The sequence below is a fragment of the Erpetoichthys calabaricus genome, chromosome 12 (assembly GCF_900747795.2).
Source record: "Erpetoichthys calabaricus chromosome 12, fErpCal1.3, whole genome shotgun sequence".
NCBI lineage: Eukaryota > Metazoa > Chordata > Cladistia > Polypteriformes > Polypteridae > Erpetoichthys > Erpetoichthys calabaricus.
In genome coordinates this window covers 33,066,180-33,078,846 of record NC_041405.2, presented here as the reverse complement: position 1 = coordinate 33,078,846, position 12,667 = coordinate 33,066,180, and the positions used below count along the sequence as shown (strand labels likewise).

General features: G+C 35.8%; 1 protein-coding gene across 12 annotated transcripts in view; it reads right to left on the bottom strand.

Moving 5' to 3' along the window:
* atf7ip (activating transcription factor 7 interacting protein) overlaps positions 1 to 12,667 on the bottom strand; it is a 180,254-nt gene that overhangs the window by 14,340 nt on the left and 153,247 nt on the right. For 8 of the 12 annotated variants that reach the window (XM_028815375.2, XM_028815373.2, XM_028815377.2 and 5 more), the window contains one exon: positions 9,626 to 12,223. In XM_028815375.2, coding sequence (XP_028671208.1) covers positions 10,474 to 12,223 — 1,750 coding nt within the window. In that variant the 3' untranslated portion in view covers positions 9,626 to 10,473. Of the gene's footprint in view, positions 1 to 5,862; positions 5,919 to 8,187; positions 8,800 to 9,526; positions 9,601 to 9,624; positions 12,224 to 12,667 lie in introns of those variants that run through there. The other 4 variants (XM_028815378.2, XM_051934361.1, XM_028815380.2 and 1 more) reach the window with 3 other exon arrangements.

The following is a 12,667-nucleotide window of genomic DNA, read 5'->3' as shown; positions in this document are numbered from 1 at the left end:
TAATATCAGTTAATATGTTTAGTTTCTATACATTTTTGTTATTGTGTGTTGGATTTAAGTTTGCTCAAAAAAGGGGGGTATATATCTATCTTAGAGAAGTAGAAACAAGCAGCACTGTTGCTACTTGAATAAAATAAGGTCAATAAAATTAAGGTAAACGTTTACTTTGAAAGGAACAGTAAACTTTTCAGAAAAATGTGATCATTAAAATAGCCAGCAGATGGCAATGGAAGGCAGATATATGCAACGACAAATGGTTAATTCTTTAAAGAGGTTTAGTACAACATTTTAAAGGCTAGTGAAGGTATGAGGTTTTATGCATTGAAGTAACAATTGTAAAACTATATGCACAATTGAAAACAAATAATTATAGGAATATTACTTGTGCACTGCAGATTAAAAACTACATGAAAAAAGCAGAAATAAGCAAAACACAAAAGATTTTGAAATACAATACGAGCACAATGGTATTTAATATGAAGTTCCCCCCTCAATTATGGGCACCTTTGGGAAAGTTAAGTAAAAAAATCACCATTTGGTGAATTACCTTAATATCACAGACTAGGGCTGGATATAAGCACTCAGGACCCGATTCAATTCCAGTTCACAATACCCAGATTCGATTTCATATCGACTGAAATAGCGCGCACTGATATATTTGAAGTGGTGGCTTTTTTAGAAATTACTTAATCATGCATAGAGAACATTAATATATTGTGACAAATTTCAGTAACACTTTATTTAAAGGGTGTCTACATAGTGACTTCATAACATTTAAAAAGAAATACTTAGTAATGAACAAATAACATCAGTATTTGGAAGATGTGAAACTAAATTTCATTGCTTTGTGAAAGAAAAAAAAATCACTGCACTGATTCAAAATTCACCATTATTTAACTAACATACTATAAGTATCACCACATCAGAGTTCACACATATTATGGGGCAGATCCTTGTTTTATACACAATGCGATGGCATCTACTTAAAAAAACATCTATATCATTTTGCGAATAATATTAAAAAATAATCAAACAATTGTTTCTTAAATAATGTTACTCAATAACCTATTTGTGTGTCATGAATCACCATGCTGTCATGCTACAACTAAACTGTTGGCCGAATTTATTCCCCTATTGAACATTTACAATAATCGTGAATTGGTTGAAATTAAAGTTAAAAGTGGGAAGACTTGAGTCTTTCTATAATTCTTCAGCTGCTTACTTGTAGCAGTCATGTTAATCAGTCTCGAATATGTGTCCTCATAGTCCTCAAACAAAAAGCAAGCATTTTAAAATGAGGATTTAGAGCTAATGCTTGTTGACAGTGGCACTGAATGAATAGAACATAAAAGAAAAAGGACCAGCCATTGTGACTGATACTGCTGTTATTATGGAGCTACTTCAAGTCGGCCTGCTTTGCAGACTCATTTTGTATTGCATGCTGCTCTGAAAATTCCAACAACTGCCCACTTGCTTTGCCAGGTGAAGAGTGCTGCAGACTTTTTCAATCACAGCAGTACAGCTAGCATGCCACATGCTTAAAGAGAAGCAACGCTCATTGGACTTGCCATCAGACAAAAATGTGATTGATGCGGTCACATGATTGGACACTATATTGGAAATGATAGAAAGGTGCAGCTCTTTGCTCCCACTGTGAATGGTACGCAGCGTGCTTGCCTGCAACACATCCACCACAGGTGCCTAGTAATGTTTAATGTGTGAATGTTGCGTAGGAATCTGCTGTCCTGAATGTTCAGCTATCCACACATCTGATTTAAGTGTCGAAGACGCCGATTTCAGTTAAGGAGAACACACCATTTTATGAGAGATAGTAAAGTGCTTTTACTGTAAAAAGCCTTTACAGGTGCAGTAGCACCATCTACTGGATTGGACACCAAAAACAAAGATAAGCAAAAATCTACATATGATAATTGAGCAGGACAGAGATTCACAAGATTGATCTTGAGACTTTAAGAATTGATATTGAATCGTTTATATGAAAAAATAACGATTAATCAGAAAATCAATATTTTAACCCAAGCCTTTTAGACAATAAATTTATATTTTGAGAAAAAATAATCCCTCACAAAGGAACAATTTTAACAAATTCAAATGTACCACAATTATTTTCACCCCTAGAAATTTTCATAAACAAAGTCTAACTGAAATAACTTTTTTTAAAAGTTAAGAGTGTGTAGGAACTTTCAAGCAGTAATCAATAACTTTTTTTTGTTTAACTGTAGTACAAATATGAGGTGGCACAGAAGCCAGATTCCCTCATTCATCCATTAAACATGGGAAATATAAAAGAACACACAGTACAAATTTGTGAAAAGTACATTGGCCTTCATAAGTCAGGAAATTCCTTTAAAAAATAAATTCTCCCTTGGAAATGCCTATGTCTACATTTATGGCAAAAATGTAAAAATTCAAATTAACTGGAATCTTTACCAATTTGCCTTGAAGAGGATCCAAGTTTATTTTGCCCCAACATACAGTGAGGAGGATGGCAAGCAGAAGTTAAAAAAAATACCTAAGGATCACTACTGGAGATATACAGAAGAAAGTAGCATGTTGGGTCAATAGGTCTCTACAATTACTATCAGATGCCACCTCCATGCAGACAGATTTTTTGGATGGCATGCCAGAAAAAAAGTCTTTCCTGTCATTTAACCACAAACGTAATGCCTACAAGTTTGCTGGAAATTTGACTGGAAACATTTTTTACGGTCAATGAAAATTGAGCTTTTTCTCATGAAACACTCAAGGTGGGTTTGAGGTAAAAACAAGAATGGCTGTACTGAAAAGAACCTAATCACCAGTAGCACATATTGCGAGGTAGGTACTGTGATGTTGTGGGATCATTTTTCCTCCAAACAGCCAACTTGTTAACGTAACATGGCATCATGGGCTCCATGAAATACCAGGAGGTTTTAAATTTAAATCTGGCTGCCTCCGGCAAGAAACTAAGAACTGGGTTGCTGTTGGAACTTTTGACAGGAAATATGTCCCAATTAACATAAAAGTGGTTAAAGGAACACACAATCAAGCCTCTGTCATGACTGTCTCTCACTGCGCAGGAAGTGTAGTGTATTAGTTAAGGCTTTGAACTTCAAACCCTGCTACTGACACTTTCTGACCCTGAGCAAGTCACTTCACCTGCCTGTGCTCCAAGTGGAAAACCTAAAGAAATGTAACAAATTGGATCATAAATGTTGTTAAGTCGCCTTCGATAAAGGTGTCAGCCAAATAAGTAACTGAAAATGTAAATTCCTGGACATAAATCCCATTGAACATCTGTGGGGTGAGCTGAAGACTCGAGTGCACAAGAATAGGCCTAGGACCCTGGATAATCTCGATATTGTGTAATGAGGAATGGTGTCAGATTGCCTGCTCTATGTTCTCCAACCTTCTAAGATATTATAGAAGACTGAGAGCCACTTTATGGGCAAAGGTTGGGGTTGTACAAGGTACTAATTGCAGGAGGCACCAATAATTGTGGCATGTGTGATTTTGTCAAAAATAACTTAATTGTTGAAATAGAATTTTTTTCCCAGAATAAATTTACTTAATTAAAAGGCTGTATTTCTCTCATTTTTAGCGTGAGATTAAGGTAATTCACCAAAAGGTTAAAAACTCTTTTTACTCATCTTTCCCAATATTTGTGGAGGGGACACCTGTAAATATATAATAAAAGCTGGCTTTAGTTTAGCTCAACATCATAACATTCCATAATAAGCAAGCAGGCATCAGATAAAAAAAAAAAAAAATCTTATTTAAGCAAATGACTGCAGGCACATCTAATCTGTAAAACTGTAAATCTGTAAGCTGCAAGTGTAAGTATGGCCTTTAGAATTCTGTTTTAAGGCTAATATGTAACATGAGAACAATAGTGAGCAGCATACATAATAGGATGACAGCATTTTATTCCTCTTAGTCTGGAAACAGTAAATATCATCTTAAGAAATCTTGAAGGCATGGACAATACAATACATAACAGTAGTCAACAAATAACAAGCACCGTTTCTGAATTAGAACAAACATGTTAAACCATAAAATCTAATGGTCTAAAATTAAATACATTTGACTGCATTATATCTAAACACTTCTTGACAATGTTATGCAAGCTATTGCATAATAACGTTTAAACCAAAAAGAACATTCAAAACTGAAATGGCCGATTAAAACATAATCATTAATATTGTGGTTTAATAATAAACTGTATAAATATAATAAACCACCTGCTTTTGGAAAAACTAAAAATACACCTTGTATTTGAACATTTTAAAGCAAAAAAAAAAAAAAAAAAAAGTTAGAAAATCTACACATGGCTTAACATTAAAGCAAGTTCAAGGTGACTTGTCCTATGAACAATATGTAAAACATTCTCAAGTCTCGGAATAGCCAGCTGAACAGGATCCACTGAACATGCAACACAATATCCTTAGCATATACACGAATATTACCACCATTTAACTTTTAAGTTTAACTTTGACACTACAATATATTTTTTCACATAGAAAATAAAACGGAACCTAAACAGGAACACTGTTCAGCATGTTTGGTTATTTACAGGAAGGATAAATTACTAGCTTTAATAGCCTTCATTTAGTTTTAAGTTTTAAGAAAAACATAGCAAGTTTGGATAATCTGTGTGCACCAGTGACCATCAGTCACATAGTGCAACACCCCTAGCGGCATTGTCATAGTCCTCTTTGACTACAATCAAACTGGTTTATCTTTTATCCTAGGCACGTCATCAGTCACAGAGTTTACGTGTGTATGAATAAGCCAACTCGACCCGAAGTGCAATGCATTTAAGTCCCACAAATAATTAAGTAGAAGTGTGGATGAAGAAAAGAAGGAAAGTGAGTGTTATGGACTGAGCAAATGGAAGAGTGGCTCAAAGAACCGGTGAATATGTCTCTAATTAAAAAAAGATGAGCAAAGATTGCAGCTGAGCTCAACATATCAGGCACATGCTGCAAATTGTTGATTGGCTAACAAAAAATGTAATCTTGTGATACTTTTGTGACACATTAGGAAATCTGGAACCATAATAAAAAGTCAGGAAATAATCACATAAACACCCCCTGTGATTATTAGTTGTATAGTTTGACACTAGTATCGAGATTCAGAAACTGTCGAGACAGGTTGTATGGAGGCAGCTTAAGGAGCAAAGCACTTTACACAACATCATCATAACACCCAGCAAATATAGTATGTTCCACAGGAAAATACATTAGATTAAGTTTCTTCTCTAAATTTGTGGAAATAATGGCTTAAAACTTCACTGTCATTAGAAGCAAAGATAGTAATATACAGTATATAACAAAACTGACTGCAAAATTCTTATGCTTTTATAAAACCTTAAGTCAACTATTTCCTATCCTCTTTAACAAATCCCTGTGTGCATCCAGGTGTCCGTGTGTGTGTGTGTCTTCTGGTGAAGTGCGCATGCGCGGGGCACGGTGCGATGCACGATATTTCTGTCAGAGAAAGTTACAGGCATTTTACGGAAATACAAACCAGTATTACTGCGAGAGGAAATTAAACAATTTCAGTATTTGGTACGCTGTATTATTCCCAGAGGAGAAACTATCTTTTTGCATGCCCTTTGGAGTAACCATAACAATTAAAGAAAACATCTCAAATTTAGGTTACTTTTTAAAAACATCTGGTTTGTAAAAGTCTGTGAAAGGATTGTTTTTATAACACTGAAGAACAAAGACATTCTGGCAAGACAAGAAAAATTAGCTTCTTTCTTGAATGAAGTAGAATGAATTAAACTCTGGCACCCTTTGTTAAGTATTATAAACTGTAATAAATACCGGTAAAAGAACTGAAACATGTCAAGCCTACCTGGGCTGTACTCTTGCCAGATGATGACTCTGCTGATCGGATTGCAGTTTGGTTATCTTCAAAAAAAAAAAAAAAAAAGGTTATGTCTCTTAAAAAGGCAATATATCACACTCTTAGTATAATCAATCCCCCAGGCAAGCTTTCCATGTCCACTAACATTAAAATATAACCCTGTGCAAGGCTATTTATTGCTTTATGGAGACTCACTAGATGCAATTTGATCAAGTGGTTTTGAGAATGCATGTATGCATAAACTTAATTATTATTTAGAAGCAAACAATTAAACAAAAATTGCCATACTAATGCAACAATAACACCACAAAACAAAAATCAGAAAACTACATTTAAAAGCGAGATATATTAGAATATGCATCAGTTTCAATAATTTAAACACACTTGATGCTGTATATTTATTTATATGTGCACCTGCTGTTGTTATTGAGGTGAATTTAAATCAAAGTGCATGCTGTAACCACTACTCATTATGTCAGATAAGAGTAGCCTGAAACTGTGTAGCAAATGTAGTAAACATTGTTTACATTTGCATTCAATTGTTTTTGTCAACACTTTGCTTCAAGTTAACTTTAACATCACAATAGTAAAACTATTACATATTTTAAGAAGAAAAAATGAATCAAGGACTTTATAGCCTAAAAATGTCATAAAAGGTGCAACTACTTAGGGCATACTGCCCATTTCTATTCCTTGAACAAAATGCTGATAACAAAAATAAAGAATAAGCATGTTTTACCTATATACCCATCTATCCATTTATAAAAGCTCCTCTGTAGTATGTTTCATAAAAATAATTCACACAAATTTGGCACTAACTAATAGCAATTTATTAAATACAGAGAATGAAGATAAGTTAATTTCACTCCCACAGTACACACCACTATCCTCTTTAATAAAACCCCTGTGTGCGTCCAGTGTCCGTGTGTGTGTGTGTCTTCTGATGAAGTGCGCATGCATGGGGCACGGTGCGATGCTTCAAAGGCCGCCTGACGCATCACACAAGATAGAGAGGGCGGGACCTATAAAATATCGTGCGGCCGATCCAATCGGATTTCGGTAAATGAGGTAAGCCTTAAAAATAAGGCACGAAAAATCCAATCGGGTACTGAGACGCGGAGACCAGCTTCCCCAAAGAGGTGGGATTAGTGTTTGTTGTTGTGCAAGTGTTCACTTTGAGGATGTCAGCTTGGCCCGGTAAAGTGTCAGTCGTTGAAGGGGTTTTCCTAAATATACGAATTTTCATGATATTACAATAGGATGACATTTAAAAGTACATTTTCGCGCACATAACATCTGTTGCTGAGGAGCCACACATACAATAATCAGCTGCACGCCAGCACAGATTAAAATACTTGCTAGGGAACTGCACAGTACTTGCTGGAGAGACACAACAGGCACGAAATTACATCAGTTGCTGGGGAGAATCAGCTGATTGCCCACGGTTGTGACAGAAAATTAAACGCATTTTACGGACATCAAAGCCAGTATTACTGTCAAGAGAAAATTACAGGCATTTTATGGAAATACAAACCAGTATTACTGCGAGAGAAAATTAAAGGCACGCAATACAGTGACGCATATTACAGCCACATACAAGCCAGTAAATATACAGCCATTTAATATAGACTGTTCCTACTAATGTTTATACACTACTGTTCTAGCGCCCGTTATTGTAACGGGCTTAATGTCTAGTATATTATAATGCCTAATCCCAAAATGCACAGCACATGCTAAGATAAGGTGCCACACCTATGATCCAAGAATAAGCAACCCTGACAGGCTCATTTAGAGAAATGTGACTCATACTATACAATAACACAAGTGAAGAGATACTAAAAATGTAGACATACACACAAGGATTACAGATACTTTATTTGCAATGCTTTGTTGTCTTTTCCTTGCCATCTAGAAAACATTTTTAGTGTTAACAACAAAGCTCACAAATTTCACTAGGGTTAAATTACTTTATTACTTAATATGGAGTCTTTTGACTCAAAATCATAAAGAAATGTAATTAGCCTAACTGCTTCAAAAAATACTGTTCCACCAGTGGGGTTAAATACTATAAATGTCTTAGTATTTAATAACCTACAAAACCTAAGTACTGTGCTAGATTTTTTTTTCAACTCCAAGTCACTCAAAAAGATTGTATGTCCTGTACAATATGTAGATGAACCTAAATATTAGTAGGTATTAGTAGGTATTCTGGCAAGATGTTTAAAGAGGTTAGACAATTTTCTAAATACAAACAAATCTGAGGAATAGAACAGATTACTTCTGAATAACAAGTTATCTTCAAAATGTTCATACCTGTTTTAGAAGCAACTCCTACTGCTGTAGTTTCAGAGGAACTCTGGCTTGCAGGTGCTGTGCTTGCCTGTGACTTTGGTTGAACTAAAGTCCTAGTTGTTGTGGTGGTCCCATAAGTAACTGAAGTTGACAGAGGAGTCCGAGTAATTGAAACTTGGGATACAGTTTGACCTCCAGGAGAAGACACGGTTGAGTTAGAGGATGCAGGCACTGTCTGCATGACCCTTGGCGGTGTAGAAAGCATAGATTTATTTGCAGTGGATCCTCCTGGCAGGGATCCGGAAGTAGCTGATGAGGAGACTGGTACCAGTTCCATTCCTTGGGCCTGGGTGGTCATAATGGTTCCCTGTGGTGCTTGTACAATTTGTGGTTGCGAAGTAACTGCCACGGGAACATGAAAAATAACTGGCATTGACTGCAAAGGAATGGCTTGCCCACCACTCTGGGTAACAGTAGTAGAAACTCCACCATTAGATGCTGTGCCTGCAGTGGCAACTATTGGTTGGCTGGTGCCAACAATAGAGGCTGCTCCAGTAACTGCCACAGTGCTGGGAGCTACTGCTTTAATCTGCACATTTGTTGTCTGAGAACCGCCTTGGTTTGCAGATATAACTGGAAGAGAAAGAAAATTAATATACACATTTTGCAGCTTTTAATGGAATTTTCAGAAAAGAAGTAAAAACAAACATCAGCCTCAAGTACCATCCAGGATTCCATAACTTTACTTTAAGTGCAGTCATTTTAGCATTTTTCACTTTGGCATGCAACGAACTATAAACTAAATTGGCTTTTGTGCACTTCAAAAAATCTAAAAATAAAAACGGGTACAATTTCAGTTTTATACCTGATACATAGGAATTCCAACTGTTAGATTGTAAACGGACAGTAAAATGTATTTAAATTTCCTTCAAAAGATATACAGTATTTTTTATTTGCTGTATTCAAACATAGGGCAGAATTTAATTCTCCACATGTCAAATAATATTCAACTAATACAATCTTTTGTTAATTATTCTTAACCTAACCAAGGGGTAGTTGTGCTCTAGTGGATCATTATTTATTACTCTGGAAAGAGACAGTAATCTTAATTGGTTTGGAAAACGCTTAGTAATACTGAAATAAACTTCACATGTAGTCATTTTAAAATGTATAACTATTATCTCTCTGCTTTTGTGCAAACACCTACAGAAGAACCAGGTTATCACAAATGACCACAAAAGCACTTTACATGAATAAGGTCAATCTGGATAAAAGTAATGACAGATCTCTTGTTTGCAAGAGTGATCAACATAGGAATTTCAGTTTGACTGAGAAGAAAACTCAAAGACAAGAGACTAACCTGTAGCAGGTTGCTGCGCAGGTGTATCATTGCGTTTTGTTTCCAGCATCTTCCTCACTGTGTGAACGTTTCTGCTAAAAAAGCAATGCAATCTCAAACTTGTTCTTCAGTTAACCTTCAGTAACAGAATTTTTTGGGTAACATATTCCTTAACCTCATAAAAAAGTTACCAGCATATTGACAAGATTTTTGAGAAGAACAACTCTGTAATTAGCAACCATATTGCTCCATTTACCCTATTAAATTAGAACAGCACTTCATACAAGAAAAATGAAAATGTAAATCCATCCTTCTACTGAGAAAAGTTTATTTGGTTAACATATGAACTAAAGTACAATACAGTATACATTATTAATCTTTGTCTTAGTAAATGCCATTTCAGTATGAAATAAACTGCTTATACATTATACAGTGGTGACATATATTAAGGTAACCGTAACCAATTACTTCAATTAACAATTAACATATAGACACCAAAGTAACAATAACTCTTTATTTAACAATACTGATCCAGAAATGTGCCAAATTTTGATGGTTATTTATAATCAAATAAAATACAATGAAATAACAATTGCCAGCTATAGAACCTGGCACCCCTTTTCTTCCCCAGACTAAAAAATTAACAAAAGTAATAATATACAATTAGAAATCATTGGCAGGTATTCCAACAGACACATACACATACATTACTCTTTGGACATGGCTTATGCTTTCTATTGTGCTAGATGAGCCATTATTACATTTGCTGGTAAGAAGTTCATCAGCCCCGCAATGTTATGAATAATGAAATGACAATAGACAAACAAAACATTTTTTTTTTTTTAAATCACAACTGCAGTCTGCATTTTTTCAGAAAACAGTGTTTACAAAAATGTCTAAGCCACTTTATATTTTTGTAACTGTGCAAAACAAGAAACTAACAAATGTCTGAAAAATGCATGAATACTCTATATATAATAATTTTGAATTGTGTGATACCGCTCAAAGCAACCGATTGCATGCATTGGTAAATCACACTGTTTACAATATGTATTGCACTGGTGACGCTGTTTTTTCTGCCTGTTGCTGCAAACTATACAGTCTGGCTTATACTTCTTGTTTTCATAGGTGGCTGCAAAATGACATTCGGTTAGCCTATTTGGCAAAGATTTGTGGGATGGCCTGCCTTGCCTCACAGTTTCAACTGCCACATACTCGGAGAGTAAACCATCCACAACTTTTTTGCGGAAATTGGCAGCATTCAGACAGTCACTCTTTTTCTCTTGCTTGTAAATTATGTAACCATTTGTCAGAGCAACCTCACGCACTTGGTGATAGACTGCATGGTACCATTTCATGCACTTGTGGGCAAAAGCATATGCCCCTAACATCTGATCCAGCCGATCAACTCCAGATATTTTTACGCTGTATTCTTCAATTGCTATAGGTTTATTCACCACCCTTCTTTCTGGCTTTCCCTTTTGGTGGATTACTTTCTTACATGTATTGTTTGTATGAACTGTTGTGAGACATATTACTCTTTTTACATCCTGCCATACAAGAGCCACCAAATTATTTGCACGTACAAAAATTGGCTTATCAAGTCTTGTTAGTTTCAGGTTGCTTGGTTTCAGCTTTTGCGGCATATTTTTTCTAGAAGCCTTTGCTGTACCACAGGCACCAATTCCTTTACGCTGCAGCTCAAGAAATAAATCAGGCGATGTGTAGAAATTGTCCATATAGGCAATGTGCCCCTTATTGTCACAACCTTGTAGCAAATCCAAAACAATCTGAGTTGTGAGGGAGCAATCTTTTCTTGGGAAGGAATATTTGCCAATATAAGTGATTATTTTAAGACAGTACCCGGTGTTTGCCTCTGCCAGTACAAAATTTTTGATACCATACTTGGTTGGTTTATCTGGCATGCACTGACGAAAAAAAAGACGGCCTTTATATTTTACCATCGACTCATCCACTGATAGGTCACGATCAGGTTGGTACACTTGCATGTAAGTTGGCATTGTAAGGTCAAGTAGAGGCTGGATCTTGCATATTGGGTAATATCCTGGTTCACCCTTCTGGGGCTGCTTTTTATTGTCACAAAAATGTAGAAAACTGTTCAGCAATACATATCTATCTCGTGGCATCACCTTTCCAAATCCACCTGGAGAAACATTACGTGTAGACCAGTGTTCTCTGTAGTTATACCGCCAGTCAAGTCCCATCTCAATTTGCAGTGCCACAAAACCCTTCATCTCTTCCTTTGTTGTGGGCTTCCATTTTGAGAAACGGGAATGTGGTGATAACTTGCAAGGAGAATTAAAAAAACGTTCAGCATACCTGTTTGTCTCCATACTCATCAATTCAAAAACACTCTCTGGAAAAAACAATTTAAAGTAATCAACTGGCTCATAGTTAGTAGTGTCCACCAGAACTCCATGTGTTTTCTTGAAATCTGGCAACCAAGAGGGCTTCCAGGAATCAAACTCAGGATAGTCTTCCCAGATGACAGTTGCTGGAACTTGGTGTATGGTGCTATTGCTATCACTCAATCTTTGGGACATTCTAACTTCATTGTCATTGTCGCTTTCTTCTGTACCTTCTGACATCTCAAAATCCTCATCTGACAGCGCAGAGCCCGCATCATCAATAATGTGCAAAACATCTTCAGCAAAGTATTTCTTTTGACGATAGTGACAGCTGTTATTTGGTGCCATTCTGTAAGGAGAACGGATGCTTAAAATGTGAGAGACTTGGTTCATCTCACATTCTTTGCTGTCATCTAGCATATAAAACCAAACAATCCCCTTTAGGTGACTTTTGTTGACATTTAACAACTGTTTCAATTTTCCACCCCTTGATGTTAGTTTAGTTGACAAAGGTGTTGAAAGAGTCCAAAACATTCTGATGTAATAGAATGCTGCTCTTGAAATCTAAATAAAAACTTTTCCAACTATTTTATATAATAGCACTGCAAAGATTACACACCAATATCAAAGTTCAGTCCTGGATAACCCCCATGACTGCAACTTTCATTTCAACCTCTTTCACAATCAGCAATGTCATTCTTACTTTTTTATTAATAATTTTAGGAACATTTTTCATTCTGTTTTGTCAAGTAAAGCCACTTTTCTAAAAAAAAATTTTAGAATTAAAGTTTTT